At 46.0% G+C, this 17,201-nt stretch overlaps 1 protein-coding gene across 1 annotated transcript in view; it reads left to right on the forward strand.

Annotated features, from left to right (window-relative positions):
* LOC115931710 (proton channel OTOP1-like) overlaps positions 1-2,602 on the forward strand; it is a 31,757-nt gene extending 29,155 nt beyond the window's left edge. The window contains 1 exon segment of the mRNA XM_055360448.2: positions 2,432-2,602. Within this exon segment, the coding sequence (XP_055216423.2) occupies positions 2,432-2,602 (171 nt within the window).
* Positions 2,603-17,201: the final 14,599 nt, after the last annotated feature.

A 17,201-nucleotide genomic window follows, 5' to 3' on the forward strand; every position in this document is an offset into this window, starting at 1 on the left:
GGGAAGACTTTAGGGGTTTAATCAAGGTAGGGACAGGATCTGATTTCCATAAAATGTAAATCTGGTGGCCGAGTGGAGCCCTAGTTCGAGCTGGGAGACCAGGCACGGGGCCACCGCCATGGTCCAGGTGAGAGAGGCCGGCCGGACAGGTGGAGAGAGAGAGCCACAGGTGGGCTGAAGGTACTGCTTTGGAGGCGCACAGTGGAGATGCGCTGAGGGACTGGATGGGAGGGGGCATGGTTATGAGAGCAGGAGGGAGATAAGGTTGACACCTGGAGCCTCGATGGACTACCTGGGAGGACGATGTATCTGAGCAGATGGAGAAATGGGGAAGGTGGGTTGAGTTTGAGATGTGTTTTAGACACTCAAGTTGCCACCGGAAACTATGAGCCTGGGGTTCTTCGAAGTGGTCCAGGCTGGAGATTGAGACTGGGAAGTCATAGGCCTATAGCTGGTATTTACAACCAGGGACTGGGAGAGAGCCCCAGGGTTCATGTGTAGAGAGAATAGAAAGGGACCCAGGAATGAGCCCTGGACGCTGGCTAACATTAAGAGGCAGAGCAAAGGATGAAACAGCAAAGGAGACTGGGAGGGACCCGCCGAACAAGTAGGAGAGCTCCTAAGAGTCACAGCAGCCAGTAAGCAAAGTAGAAGAGAGGGGTCTTGGTTCCAGGGCCCCCGTGGTGTATACCAAATGCACAGATGCTCAAGTCCTATATATAAAATGGGGTAATACTTGCATGTAACCTACCCATCCTCCCGTACACTTTAAGACATCTCTAGATTACTTAGAATACCTAATACAATTTAAATGCTATGTAAATAGTTGTTACATTGTATTGTTTAGAGAATAATGACAAGAAGAAAGTTTGTACCTATTCAGTACAGACACAACCAACCATTTTATTTTTTTAATTAATTTATTTTTATTTTTTGAGACCGAGCTTCACTGTTGCCCAGGCTGGAGTGCAGTGGCATGATCTTGGCTTACTGCAAGCTTCGCCTCCTGGGTTCAAGGGATTCTCCTGCCTCAGCCCCCTGAGTAGCAGGGATTACAGGCACATGCCACTACACCTTGCTAATTTTTTGTATTTTTAGTAGAGATGGGGTTTCACCATGTTGGCCAAGCTGGCCTTGAACTCCTGACCTCAGGTGATCCACCTGCCTTGGCCTCCCAAAGTTCTGGGATTATAGGTGTGAACCACTGTGCCTAGCCTACTTTTTGAATATTTTTGATCTGTGGTTGGTTCAATCCACAGACGCAGGTCCCTGGATACAGAGGTCGGCTGTATATACCAGGGAGTGTTCTGTATGGAGATACAAATGAAGGCTATGTGTCTCTGTTACCTATTGCTATGGAAGAGACCACCCCAATACTCAGCAACTTAAAACAATGTACATTTATGATTTCATAGTTTCTCTGACTTATGAATCCAACTACAGTTTTAGCTGAGTATCTCTGCACAGGGCCATTCCCAGGCTGAAACTGTTGGCTGGGGCTGCATTCATTTCAAGGCTTGACTTTCTGAGAGGTGGCAGAGGATTTGTTTCCAAATCTACTCATGTGACTGTTGGCAGGATTCAGCTGTGGCTTGTTGGGCTGAGGGTCTGAGTTCCTTGCTGGCTGTTGACAAGAGTACTCCCTGGGCCCCTTGCCGCATAGGGTGCTTCGCAGCATGGCAGCTCTGCCACCTGTCTTTCAGGAGATGAGCAAGAGGGATAGCAGGTCCTTTTGCAACCTAATTTCAGAAGTGACTTCCTGTGTCTTTTGCCATATTTTGTGAGTTGGAAGTGAGTCGTTAGGTGCATCCCACACTCAAGGGGTGGGGACTCCACAAGAGGGTGACTGCAGGAGCTGGGGATCATTGAGGGTCATCCTAGAGGCTGCCTGCCACAGCCAGGGAGTGGAGGAAGCTGAAGAAGGGTGCAGCCTGAAGCGGGAGTGAGGAGCCTGACAACTCAAGGGGTGGCAGAGGGGGAGAGAACTGGGACAGAGAAGAGCCTGAGAAGCAGGGAACAGTGTGTAGGTTCCGTGAGCAACACAAACAAAAGTCACTGCTTTCAGTTTTGCAAACTTAATTCTCATCTAAGCCCTCTCAGACACGTGTCTGAGAATTCCCATCTTTCAACTGAGGAAACTGAGGCTGGGCGAGGGCTGTAGAGATGGAGAGAGTTGGATGGGTTCAAAGAGCACTCATTAGGGATGGATTGCAGGGAAAGGTGGGTGAGGAAGTGAGCAGGATCATGGCAGACATGGATTTGGTGGTTTCTGTGGAGATGGGAAATGCCACGAGGTCTCCTTATTGTTCTCTCAGGGGTGACTCAGTCCCCGTGCATCAGGGTCAGCTCCTAAGGCTTGGGACTTGAGTGGGGCCTCCGTGGTGGCTTGGAAGCTGCTCCCCACCACAGGCCATTTTCTCTTCTCTTGCAGCTTTGGATACCTCCCGCTTTTGGCTGTCTACCTGAGTATGACAACGAATTGGAGGAGATTGTCTTTGGCTTTGAACCCTGGATAATTGTGGTCAACCTGGCCATGCCTTTTTCTATTTTCTACGGAATGCACGCAGCTGCCTCCCTCTTTGAGGTCTATTGTAAGATATAGTCTGGGTCCACAAGAGACTGAGGAGTGAGCTAACAAGAGTTCATTGGAGCCAACTGGGAATGGCCAGGTTGGACAAATATTGCCTGACAAACATGAGAAGGGCCACCTTTTGTCTGCAAAGATTGTGCTTCCTGTGGGCTGGAACTGCCCATCACCCCTGATGAATGTAAACAAGTTAGATCAAAATCCATAAGGTGACTGTAATCTGTCCTTGGTTAGTTAAATGCTAATCAAGCCCAAATTATTTTATTTCCTTCTAAATGATTTAGAAGAATGTGATTCTGGCTTGGGAAAAAATCTATCCAGTTTGTTTTTCATAAAAAGCATTTTCTTTGTGTCATTTATCATGTGACTCCATACAACCTTTTCCTGACCACCTGCATAGTAATTTACACTTTAAAAATTTATCCTTCTCAAAGCCTATGAATTTAGACACAATCACTATTGTTTCTGAATAGGTTTAATTTCTTGAAGTTATTTTTATCAGCTGGATAGAAATTTGTATACAGATCAATATAAAAACACATTTCTTACCTGAAATGTTGACACATTTTTGTGATCATTTTCAAGTACTTTTAAAAATAAATTTCACTGTTCTCTCTTTCACTGTAAATACATACATGTTTATTGTAAAAAATTTGGATATTTCAGAAAAGTAGAGAGAAAAAGTCACCTACGATGCCATTGTTCAATTAACAATTACTTTTAATATCTTGGTGTATTTCTTCTGACCATGTTGATGAGATCCTTTTTATTGTCATTATTATACCTTTGAATGGTGATGTAACATATTTGATTTTGTATTCAGTTATTTTCCTACTTAACAATATGGCATAAACCTTGCCCCCATATTGTTATAAGTTCTTTATAAATATCATTTTAATGCTGTATGATAGTCTATCAAGTGAATGTACCTTAATTAACATAGTTTCCTATGGTTGGTTTTACAGTGTTTATAACTTTTTGCTTTTATAGGTAACTGCAAAAATCAACCATATTTGTGAAGCATTTCCTATATTTAGAATTGCTTCTTTAAGATATGGAATTACAATTAGGATGCCTAGTCCAAAGATTAAGTTTATAAATATTTCAAAGGTGCCTAAGGAATATTGACATTTGGGAGGCCTTTGTATAGGTTTTCCACAGCTATTTTAAAATAATAATAAAATTAATTTTCTTACTGTAAGTATTAATGTGAGTATCTTTTCATTTGAGTGTATTTTTTTCAGACAGTGCAGGCAATGGGACAGTAATAAATACAAAGTTTTTTTTTTAACATGACTAAAGTACACTTATTTTAGAAAAAACTAAAAAATAAGCATATATACTAAAAAACAAAGGAAAGCATCATCTATACATGTCCCATCTAGAAAATCGGTTCTCCAACTGGGGACCTTGTTCCTTGAGGGGACATTTAGCAATATCTGAAGACATTTTTTAATATTTTTTATTAAAATTAAAATAAACCTAAATTATACATAATATTTGTACATACTTACAGGGTACATGTGATATTTTGATATAAACATATAATAAATAATAATCAAATCAGGGTGACAGATATTCATACCCTCAGGTATGTATCTTTTTTGTGTGTTAGGAACATTCTAATTTCACTATGTTAGTTACTCTAAAATATATGATAAATTATTGTTAACTATAGTTGTACTTTTGTGCTACCAAACGCATTTTTGATTGTTACACTACTGCACCCAGGGATACTGCTAACACCCTACAACACACAGGACAGCCCCACCACAAAGTCTTCGGGCTGATTGTCAATGGTGCTGAGGTAATCTAGAGGTAACTGCTGTTAAGTTTTGTTATCTAGGTAGCTATTAGTACACACACAAAGGCTGGGCATGGTGGCTCACGCCTGTAATCCCAACACTTTGGGAGGCTGACACAGAAGGATCGCTTGAGGCCAAGAGTTTAAGACCAGCCAGGGAACACAAACATAGTGAGACCCTGTCTGTACAAAAAACAAAACAAAAAACCCAGGTGCGGTGGAGTATGCCTGTAGTCCCAGCTACTCATGAGGCTGAGTGGAGAGGATCACTTGAGCCCAGGAGTTTGAGATTGGGTAGTGAGACAAGATTGTGCCACTGCATTCTAGCTTGGGTGGCACAGCAAGACCCTGTCTCTAAAAAATAAAAATTAAAAAAATTATATATATATTTATTTTTATTTTTTTGAGACGGACTTTCACTCTTGTCACCCAGGCTGGAGTGCAATGGCATGATCTTGGCTCACCGCAACTGCCGCCTCCTGGGGTCAAGCGATTCTCCTGCCTCAGCCTCTGGAGTAACTGGGATTACAGATGCCTGCCACCACGCCCAGCTAATTTTTGTATTTTTAGTACAGACAGGGTTTCATCATATTGGCCAGGCTGGCCTTGAACCCCTGACCTCAGGTGATCCACCCACCTTGGCCTCCCAAAGTGCTGGGATTTCAGACGTGAGCCACCGCACCCAGCCGATAATTTTTTTTTCAAAAGTACGCATACACCCACACCCACACCCACACCCACATGAAGGCGGTGTTTTTTATGTATACTGCGTTTGTATGTAACTATGTAACTTGCTTTTTTCCTCTTGATACACCAGAGTGCTTCTTCCCTATTTTGGGTCCCAGGCATCGATGCTCTGGCTTTAGTGTTCCTGAGACTCATCTGGGGAACTTGTTAGGATTCCTGCCCTCCAAGCTGGAAGTGCAGATTCAGTCTGGAGGGGGGCCCGGAAGTCTGCACTTTCATGAGCATCTCAGGGGGTGCCAACTCCCTTTGATAAGCATCTCCTTGGACGTCCATGGACCCCAAGCTAGGACTCCTGAGTAAGTTTCCTTGACATTGTATATCCATATGCAGTATGATTTTGGGTGGATTTAAGGTACATTCCATGGAAGGATGTACCATTCCTTATTTTTTCAAACAGCGATGTTGGACATTTAGAGATATTTAGGTGGTTCCTTTTTTTTGGTGCTACTGTAAACAATGCTATGGTGATCATCTTTGTAACTGAGTCTTTGAGGTCAGTAACAAACTATCCTCTGGAGTGATTTATGCTGACTAAGCAGTGACTGAGCAGGAATACAGGTTTCCCCATTTTGGTTGGCATTACCTTTACCCCCGTTCTAAGCACATTACAAAAGCCCTGAGGCCTCAGCTGTGGGTTTTGGGCTCTTCCAAGGAGACAAAGGAGCTATCATAATGCTGGGAATGATGGATCCAGGCTGTGGGGATGCTATTGTGGACACAGGGCAGCATCAGAGCTTGGAAAAGCCTGCATAGCTGGCCAGGCTCAGCGTTTCCAAGAAAGGATCTAAAGATGGATGAAGCATCTCCTATCCTCAACAGGCAGCCTCAGGGATGGCTATTTCAGCCAGGTGCTTTTTACCTCCAAGTAATTAAGCATCCTGACTCAACCAGTGTAGGTGGCAAGGAAAATTTACTAACTTAATGCCAAGGCAATTTGCCAAAGAGGAACCAGAATGTGCAATACACAAGTGTTAAGGTCTCAGGGATTAATACAGGGAATACAAATTGAAATAATAATGAGTTACCACTTCCCATTCATTAGATTGGCAAGAGTTGGCAAGAAGTGAAAGAAAGACTCATATATACTGCTAGTGGGAGCATAAATGAATAAAATCAGATAGGACAGCAATTGGCAATATTGACTAAGGCTGGAGGTACACATTCCTTACGACCTAAGAATTCTGTTCCTTGGCATGTGCTCCAGAGACAGCCTCACACCTGTGTTCAGGAATGTTCACTCAGCATAACTTGTAATTAGGAAAATGGAGAACAGCCTAAATGCTTGTCAATTAGGAGTGCAGATAGACACACTAGGGACAATTTCCATGATGGACTATTTCACAAGAGGAAAAAATGAACACAACAGAATTCATGTATCAACATGGATAGTCCCCCAAAACAATGTTGAATGAAACATTAAGTAGTGTAGGGGTATAATTGGTATGATACCATTTATATGATGTCTAGGAACAAGCAAAACAATCCCTGATATTGTTGGGGGATATGTCCATATGTAGTAAGATTACAAACACACCTGAAGAAAGAATGCACGCCAAGTTCAGTGTAGTGAGAAGGGGAGGGGCTTGGAACCAGCAACTGAGTTCATGCTGTGTCCAAAATATTTTTTCTTAAGCAAAGAGGTATTCATTATGTTTTCATCTGCACTCTTAAAATGTACTCCTTAAATGTACTTTTAATGTATTTTAAAGAAATTTTAAATGAGATATTTAATAATACAAGTATTTGAGAGCAATAAAAAGAGAAAGTCCATACAAGGAAGATGAACTTAGACAGAGCTACCCGAGCAGGTAAATTTCCAGCATTCTTCCATCATTGTTGAGAGATGGGTGTCAAAGCCAGTGGTGTTCTGTTCTCCTTGGCAGGTAGATCCCCAAGATGGGGTAGCTCAATAAAATTAGCTGGTAAGATCACCGGACTCACTCTTCCAGGGATGACTCTGTGCACATTAGGAAGCCTGACATTGGTTTGCCTTCCAATGTCGCTCTTTGCTGTGGGGGCAATGTCCTGGGCACACATATTATCAGGACAATCTGCAATGGACTGGATGTTTGTTTCCACCTTAAATTCATATGTTGAAGCTTAATGGCAATGTGGTGGTATTTGGAGGTGGGGTCTTTGGGAGGTAATGAGGTCATGATGGTAGGACCCTTGTGAATGGGATTAGCCCCTGTAAGAGGGGGCCAGAGAGCTTGTGCACTTCTTTTCTGTCATGTGAGGATGCAATGAGAAGACAGCTGTCTGTGAGCTGGAAGAGAGCCCTCACCAGAACCCAACCATGCCAGCACTGGCACCCTGATCTTGGGCTTCCAGCCTCCAGACCTGTGAGAAATAAATGCCTGTTGTTGATTAGCCACCCAGCTTGTGCTATTTTGTTACAGCAGCTTGCACTGAGTAAGTTACTCCCTTACTTGCTGTAACCGTATACAGGAGGGGCCTGTGCATTTGGTAGCTTGGGTTCATCCCTGAGCCTGTGAAACTCAGATTTGAACTCATGTATTTTGGGTGCCATGACTCTTGTCGAGGCAGAGTGGAAGGGTAAGGGCATGGAGCTAGATATCCAAGGTGACAACAGGCTCCCATGGTGCCTGAGTGTGCATTAAAAAAAGCACCCCTTCCACAAGACATTCTCCAAACTGTCGAACCAAACCCACCAGCATCTTCCTACCTGCCCATGTGCCGGGGTGGGGGGAAAATTAGACATGTTTGTCTCCCCACTACAAATGTCGGCCAAAAGATCCAACTGGAAAATGCTTGCTACTACCTTCCAGTTTCACGACCCTCTCAGCTAAGGAAGCCCTTCCTGCATCCATGTCTCTCTATGCCTGTCTGTGAAGTCCCAGCTCACAGCTGACCTGGTTAGGTAAGCACTGTTATTTTGTTTCAACGGAGGGAACCTTTGGATTACATGTACATAGCTAGTCAGTGGCAGCATTTGGTTCATCACGCTGGTTTTAAAAACTCCATTGCCTTTTCTCTTCATTAGTCTTATCATCTTATGAAGAAAGTCAACTCAGTAAAAATATCCGTCAAACAATGGCTTAAGGATAAGCGTACAGAACAATCAAATCAGCTGACAGAATATCTGGCTTTTCACCCAGTTATAAAATGTTGTGCTTTGCTTAACGTGGTGAAGAATGAAAGCTGCTAACAGCTGGTTTCTTTCTCCCAAAATGTGAGCCCTGCTATGGGAGAGCGCAACCAGCAGGGGGCGCTGGCGTCTTTCCCTGAACTTCTGGGCACGCTTGAGAGAGGGTACCTGGCGGGTGGGCAGTGGCCTCAAGGTACCAAACGAAGAGGTGGGCGCAAGGTGTGCTGATTGGACTCCATTGGCTGCGCTGGGTTCCCGTAGCGTATGTGAGAGATACCTGTCACCACTTCCCGGCTAAGACCCAGCCAGTTTCAGCAAGGACGTTCCCTCCACCGGACCCACCAGGACCCACTCCCTGCAGGGCACCATGGTCCCTCTCAAGAGGCTTTGGAGGAACTTGGGAGTTACAGGGTGTTCCCCTGATGGGAGAGTCCCTGGCATGCCGCGTGTGAATGGGGCTGGGTGCTGGGTGTGATGGGGGAATGTAGTCCATGTTAGTTCCTCCTAAGAGCAGCCACTAAGAGGACTCTGGGGAGGGACAGATGGGTGCAGTGTTTTAACCCACAAATGGGAGGGTAATTCTGGCATGATGGTGGTTTTAGCAATGTTAGTAATGCACGGACCACCATAACCATGATAGTGAAGCTACATGTCTAAAAAATGTAAATCAAATCAGGCCCCCTGCTAAAAATGACTCAATGGTTTCCCATTGCCCCCCCCTTTTCTTGAGGCGGAGTTTCACTCTTGTCACCCAGGCTGGAGTGCAATGGCATGATCTCAGCTCACTGCAACCTCCGCCTCCTGGGTTCAAGCGATTCTCCTGCTTCAGCCTCCTGAGTACCTGGGATTACAGGCGCACGCCATAACACTTGTATAATTTTTGTATTTTTAGTAAAGATAGGGTTTCACCATGTTGGTCAGGCTGTTCTCGAACTCCTGACATCAGGTGATCCACCCGCCTCGGCCTCCCAAAGTGCTGGAATTATAGGCATGAGCTACCGCGTCCCGCCCTCCCATTGCTTTTAGTAGAAAATACAAACTCCTACCCGTGGACTATTGGGGCTATCACGATCTGGGCTCTGCATCTCCATCTTCTCATGCCAATCCCATCCTCTGCCTCCCCAACCCCATCGCCCTTCCTCCTGCATGGCTGCAGCCACACCTGGCTTCTTCTCTTTAATATTCCTACCATGCCTGCCCCACAGGACCTCCGCAGGAGCTGCTCTCTCTGGGGTGTGCACTTCTGGCTCAGGGCAAGGATCCATCTTTCTCACCCTTCAGGCCGTGTGTAGATAGATGTCCCTCTGCAGTGAGGTCCTCACTGTCCAGCTCATTACGCTTCACCCCGGCACCCTGTCCAGCCCCTTCACAGTCAGCTGCCATCTGTGTTTTCTTATTTATTGGTGGTCATCCAGTCCAGTCCTGGATGGGACTGCCTGCCCCATGAGGGCAGGAGCTTTGCCTTCTCCTCTCCCAGAACCTCCCTGATGTGGTTGCTTGGACACGTGGGCCACCCTCCCAACACCAGACTATCGCAGGGTGCGGGAAGGGCCCGGGCCGCCGCGGGCCTTGAGGATCGCCATGTTTCCTTCTCTAGTTTTTGAGACATTGGTGAAGATCCTCTGCCTGCTTCTAGCACACACGTCCTGACCTCCTTCTGCCTTCAAGACACAAGATGGTGCTTTAAGCCTGGTTGTTAAGAAAGAGGACTACAAACACTTGAGTTTCTTCCCTCTGCTCGCTCTCAGACGTGGCTTGTGAGGGGATTTGTGGGGTCCACCTCTCCACAGCTTGGTGGGTGGGTTCCGTCCTCCTCCTCGGACAGGGCAGGACCAGCAGCCAATCACTCCTTCCTGCCAGAGAAGGAAGTGGCGTTCAAACTGTTTTTCTGACAACAGTAATATCTGCCCACACTCCTCCAGCAGGCATCTCTGAAACATCAGTTTTGGGTGATTGGTCTAAGCCAAGCACCTTTGATAGCAAGGGTAAGCCCGCTATCCTTTGCTGGAGATGGGCACGGAGAGGGCATGTGAAGAGTGCCAGACCAGGAGTTGACAAACTATGGCTCATGAGAAGAATGGAGTGTACATTTTTAAAGGGTCATCTCTCTCTCTCTCTCTCTCTCTCTCTCTCTCTCACACACACACACACACACACACACACACACACACACAGAGAGAATATGCTGCAGAGATCATATGTGACCTGACAAGCCTAAAATACTCACTATCTGGTCCTTTATAGGAAATGCTTACTGACCCCTGGTCTAAACACTGAGAGGTAAGGGACCTCTGCTGCACCGCCCTGGAGGGATTTTTGATCCCTAAATAAGAAGAGGTGAGGAGGAAGCCTGCCCTTCCTCCTGGCCTGAATGTGCTTCTGAGAGGCAGTCAAGCCTGGAACTGTGGCAGCTGGCTTGTGTCCATGAAGCAACCAGCCCAAGAAGAAAGGCCAACCTGCCAAGGAGGGAACAGGAGCCTGGGGCCTCGAGGACTTTGCTAAGCCTCCGTGTGACCCTGGAGCCACCTTCCTCTGGAGTTCTTTTGATGGCAGATAATTCAATGTTGTCATTGTTCAAGCCAGGAGTGGGTGAACTTTTTCCGTAAAGGGCCACATGGAAAACATTTTAGGCTCTGTGTGGGCCATGAGATCTCTGTTGGCACTACAACCCTAAAAACAACCATAGACAATGTGTAAATGAATGGGTACACCTATGTTCCAATAAAACTTTATTTATAAAAATAGATGGTGGACTGAATTTGGCCCTGAGGGCCAGAGTTTGCTGTGTATTTTGTTTGTTTGTTTGTTACTTGCAGCTGACCTATCCTAACTAGTACTCCCTGAAGTCTGCCTCAGCTCAGAAGCGCCCTTGGGTTCCAAGCCACAGGGGCTAAGCTTGAGTGTGGGTGGGGTCTGCAGCAGGGTGGTGGGAGGGATAAGCACATAAAGGCCCACACATTGATCTGCCCTTTCTATGGTCCAGGTCGTGCTTTCCTGCAATATCTTCTCATCATGGGCCTAGCAATCATAATGGGAAGGCACCACTTTAACAGAATGCTTTCAGCATTTCCAGGCGGTCCCTGCTTGCCCTCAACACTACATGGAGGTCTCAGCCTCCACACCCAGCATGTTTGTTAAGCAAGACTAAGCCACATGAAGCAACAGGGCAAGGGGAGGGCCCTTGTGTTCTCAGGGTCCCACGGCAGAAGTGTGGTTCCAGGAGAAATGGGGGAGTGTGCCCTTCCCTGAACAAGCATATTCCCTCAGTGTGGAGGAGCCCCTCCAAAATTTACAAGTGCTGTGATGACACGATGCTCATTCAGACCATCGGCTGCAGACGGATTGCAGAAATACGTAAGGGCTCTGTCCTTGGAGGTAGGATCTGGTTGCTCCTTGTCCCTAAGCTTGGCCCTGAAGGGAGGGCAGGATTCCAGCCAGAGTGAATGAAGAGTGAGGCTTTGGGGAAGGGCTCGGATTGCCTCTCGTGCTTGTGTTCAGATTCCTGCTGATTGGTTGTTCCCCAGGGAGACGAGGCTTCGAGGCCAGGTCTCTGCTCTGAGTTAACTTCACCACCCTGCACCTTGGTGGCAGTAAGAGAGTGACCTCAAAGGGCCGCTGAGAGAATTGAGGTGGATGCCTGTACAGCTCTAGGTGTGGCACTTGTTCTGGCCCCTGGCAAGCTCTTACTACGGTTGCAGGTGTAATTTCCAGTCTCTGCCTCCAGGGATTGCTGCTGAGCACAGACACGTTTCTCTGCTCACAGAGTGAGGACGCCAAGATGATTCTCAGATCTCTGGTTCTGTATACAGCCCAGATAGCCTGTGAAAGGGGGAATGATAACCCCCAAAGATGTCCACGTCCTAACCTCCAGAACTAGTGAATGGGATGTTGGCAGAAGAGACTCTGTGGATGAGATTACTTCAAAGATTTGCGACGGGAAGACTATCGTGGGTTATCTGTGTGGATACGCAATGTAATCACAATGTGTCCTCATAGATGAAGAGGGAGGCAGAGGAGATTCGACTACAGAAGAGAAGGTGATGTGACCGTGGAGGCAGAGATTGGAGTGATGTGGCCACAATTCACAATGCCAGCAGCCACCAAAGAGGCAAGGAATGGATTCTCCTCTAGGGCTTCTACCAAGGGCCCTGGCAACACCTCAGTTTAGTCCAGGAAGACTCGTTTTGGATTTGTGACCTCCAGAACTATGAGAGAATACATCTGTGTTGTTTGAAGCTGCCAGGTTTGCAGTAGTGTGTTAGAGCAGTGTGGAAAATCCATTGAGTCCCATTGCCCTGCTTTTTATGCCTTGTACAAAAGCAGAAAATGGTATGGATGGAATGGGAGGTCATTATGTTAAGTGAAACAAGCCAGGCACAGAAAGACACACATTGCGTGTTCTCACTGATTTGTGAGATCTAAAAATCAAAACAGTTCAACTCATGGAGCTAGAGAGCAGAAAGGTGGTTACCAGAGGCTGGGAAGAGGAGTGGGGGGCTGAGGGCAGGTGGGGATGATGTTAGAAAGAATGAATAAGATGTACTGTTTGATCACACAGCAGGATGACTGTAGTCATTAATAACTTAATTGTACATTTACAAATAACTAAAAGAGTGTAATTAGATTGTTGGTATTAGAAAGGATAAATGTGCCGGGTGCAGTGGCTCAGGCCTGCAATCCCAGCACTTTGGGAGGCCGAAGTGGGCGGATCATGAGGTCAGGAGATCGAGAGCATCCCAGTGAACACTGTGAAACCCCATCTCTACTAAAAATACAAAAAAATTAGCCTGGCATGGTGGCGGGCACCTGTAGTCCCAGCTGCTCAAGAGGCTGAGGCAGGAGAATGGCATGAACCTGGGGGGCGGAGCTTGCAGTGAGCAGAGATCACGCCATTGCACTCCAGCCTGGGTGACAGAGCTGGACTCCATCTCAAAAAAAAAAAAGAAAGAAAGAAAGAAAGAAAGGATAAATGCTTCAGGGATGGACACCTCATTCTCCATGATGTGCTTATTTCACAGTGCATGTCTGTATCAAAACATCTCATGTACCTCACATATATATGCACCTACTGTGTACCCGGAAAAAAATTAAAAAGAGCATAAAAGAAAAAAATAAAAGCAGAAAAGAGGGCAAATGAGAGTCGGGGACTGTGATCTCATTTTGCCCAGGATGAAGCTGGGTGACCCGGGTACAGGGCAAGCCCCTTGGCTTCTTTAGCTCCCATGTGCAGAGTGAGGGGCGGATGCAGGGACAGGGTGTGACTTTGATGAACATTCCCTCCAGGTGGCTCTGCCCTCGGCCCCCTTTCAGGATTGTTTGTAGCTCTTTGCCTCTTCTTGGCCATTTGGAGTTTTCAGGGGCCCTACTAGGTCCTCTTGACTTCTCACTTTGCTCTCCTTGGTGGTCTAATTCATGGCCAAGGGCCCACCTGCCATCCAGACACTGCTTTTCAACCTGACCTCTCAGCTCCAGGCTGGTTATTTCCAACAGCCTACTTGGGTGTCTCAAAGGCACTTTACACTCAATGTGTCCAACACTGAACTCAAGGCTCCCGGCATCGCCATTCAGTTCTCCCTCCACATTTCCAACCCTATGGATTGCACTAGCGTCTGTCCATTATGCAGGCCGGGCTGCAAAGGCTGTCTCAACGCTGCCCTTATGCTGTCGGGGCTTAGAACATGACACCCCAAAGCGTGGTGCCTCAGCCTGAGTATTTTGAACTGAAGTACATTGGAAGGAACTCAGAAGCAAGGTCTTTCCAACCTTCTCCTCACACCCTCTCTTCTGCTTGCCTTCATCCTCCAAAGTGAGTCACAGAAACCAGAATTTATCTTCCTCAAGATGGGTCATAGAACCTAGAAACCCTCCTGCTAAAGCAAACCATAAAACCTAGAAAGGTCACTCTCTATCTTCTCCTTCTCCTTTGAAAACTCTCATTTCAGAAAGGGTCCTGCCCCATACCCAGGAGGAATGGAGGCTACACAGAGAGGCTGAGAAGAATCTGAGCAGACAGTTTTGCTGGGTCCCCTTTCAGTCTGTTCCCAGTAGGTCATACCCATTTGTCCAATCACATTTCTAGCTGGCTGTCCATTCTTCATCTAATCTAAGCATAAAAATTAACAGTTTTCCTTGGGCCTTTGGGTTGTCATTTCTGAAGCCTCCCATGTCACATAAAACTTGGATTAAATAAATTTGCTCTGTTTTTCTCTTGTTAATGTGTCTTTTGTTATAGGAGTGTTGGTCGTGACCCTTAAGATGGATAAGTAAAGGACTCACACCTTCACAGCCCTACAGCCCCATCTCCAATAAGTAGCCACACCTGCCAATTCTACCCACAAATACCTGGATTCCGCTCATCTCTTCCCATTGTCATTCCTACCAGTCAATTCCCTGTCACCATCATCTCCTGATGGGTCTTCTGGAGCAGCGTCCTCACTCATCTCTCCAGTTCATCCCTTGCTTCTACCAGTCTGTCCTTGCTATGGTAAAACGGGCATTTGAGAAAGGCAATTACACGGTTACCCCTCCCCTGCTCAGCACCCTCCAATTTGATGGACACCAAAATCCTTGCCTTGGTCCCCTTGGTCCTGTGTGCCCTCCTCTCTGGCCTCATCTCAAGCCACTGCCCTCGTGCCGCACTCTTCCTCTGTAATCCACACTGCTGGCTTCTTTTCCTTGAATGTGCTATGCTCCCTCCTGCTGCAGGAGGGCCTTGCACTTGCTGCTTCCTCTTCTTTCTTCTAGTGAATTCCTACTCCTCCTTCAGCTCTCCATTCAAGCCAGTGCCTCAGGGAAGTCTTCCCTCACCTCTAGACCAGGTCTGGTGTCCCTGCCATGAAGCCTCACAACACCATCCAGCTTTCCTTCCTTGCATCTGTCATAGCTTTTGATCATACAGTGATGTGTGGGACTTTCTGAATAGTGGTCCCTCTTTACCAATTAACTGTGAGCCTCAAGAGGAAGGACCAATGTCTGTTTGCTCCTCCTCTGTATCCCTAGTGGTGGTAGAAGAGGAGGTCAATAATTATCCTCAAATGAACTAAAATGAATGGATGCTTAGATCTTTTTTTTTTTTGAGACAGGGTCTTGCTCTGTTGCCCAGATGTGATGATCATAGTTCACTGCAGCCTCGACCCCTGGGGTTCAAGTGCTCCTCCCACCTCAGCCTCCCAGGTAGCTGGAACTACATGCATCCACCTCTATGCCTGGCTAATTTTTGTATTTTATTTTATTTTATTTTATTTTTTTAGAGATGGGCTATTTTTACGTTGCCCAGACTCGTCTCGAACACCTGGGCTAAAGCAATCTGCCCACCTCGGCCTCCCAAAGTACTGGGATTACAGGCAGGAGCCACTGTGTCTGGCCCAATGCTTAAGATCTTTTGAGACAAAAAGGAGGAAGTGGGAGATAGTTTCAATACCACAGGAAGCTCAGGAAAAAAAAACACCCCCCAACCCCCACAAAAAACATACATGTATTTATTTGATATTTGGCTGTGCAGGTTAAAAAGTTATTTATTTATTTATTTGCTTTTGGAAAAACTCGAGTCAGCTTGATGAGGTCACTTTTTCCTGCTACTCCTTCTTATTTGGGGAGTAAAGGGACTTCCATGATCTGGATGGATGATTGTGATGAGGAGGTTACCGGGATTGCCCTGACAGAATGGACTGTGAGCTTTCAGGGATGGAAGCTGTATCTTCATCTCTATAATCCCTTGTTTGGCACAGTGTCAGCCTGAGAAGATGCTTGGTGGCAAATATGAATTATGGCACACACTGTTAATTTCTTACCCATGAGCAGTTCCTTTGCTTGCTAACAGAAAATCCTGATTTTGCTTGGATAAACAAAGTGTCCAGTGTCAGGTGATGACTCAAGGTTGGTTTAAGCCAGGCTGGGGCCTTTTGTTCCTTTTTGCCTGATACTTGAAAGAGTTTACAGTAGGGACTGTCCTGTGGTCCACTTCTGGATAATTAGACATAAGGAGAAGTCTGCTGTGTCCTTCTAAGAAGATTTTCTTCACTGGTTAAAGGTGAGAGACACATCAAGAAAAGCCCCCCTTGACATAGCTTCCTCCATCTTGTTCCTGGAGTCTGAACTTGGTCATGATGGCTGGAGCTATAACAGCCATCCTGTGATCATGAAGCTCCAAGGGTATAAAGCAGTAATATTCAGGAAGGTGGAGCCTTTGGACAAAAAGATAAAAGGAATCTGGGGCCTCAGCTACATCACTGAGCCTTTTCAAGTCCTTGCCTTCTTCCTCTTAAATCCTGTTATGTTACATAACTAAATGTCTTTATCGCAAAAGCCACAAGTAGTCAGGCTTTCAGTTATTCACAGCTGAAAGCATTTCTCTTATTTTCAAATAATTTCAGACTTATAGAAGAATTAATTGTAAGGCAAATAACTTTCATGCCCTTCACCCACCTTCACCAACTGTTATTTGCCACATTTACTTTCTCCATCTATATAGTCTATTCTACTCTATTATCTTTCCCTGAACCATTTGAAATTCAGTTGCAGGCATCCTTCTCCTCTCCCTTAAACATTTCAGAACATATTCCATCAGAACAAGAAGACTCTAGTGCTCAAGTTTGGGGAATTTGAGGTTGATGCCATACAACCGTGTAGTCCTTGATAATTGTCTAATATACAGTTCACTTAAAATTTCGCCAACAGTCCCAATAATGCCCTTTAAGGCACGTTTCCCCTGATCCAGCTGTCATACCTTTTTAGTCTCCCTTAATCTGGAACAGTTCCTCTGCCTCTTTTTGTCTATCATGGGGTTGACACCGAAGAACAGTTCAGGTCAGTCCTTGAAGGTCCCTCCATCTGTGTTTGTCTGATGTTTCCTCCAGGGACCGGAATGCTACAGAAGCAATGCTGTGTTCTCAGTGTATCACATCAAGAGACACTTGGCACCCATTTGTCCTATTCCTGGTGTTGTTAACTTTGTT

Source organism: Gorilla gorilla, chromosome 14 (assembly GCF_029281585.2).
Source record: "Gorilla gorilla gorilla isolate KB3781 chromosome 14, NHGRI_mGorGor1-v2.1_pri, whole genome shotgun sequence".
In the NCBI taxonomy this organism is placed as follows: Eukaryota; Metazoa; Chordata; class Mammalia; order Primates; family Hominidae; genus Gorilla; species Gorilla gorilla.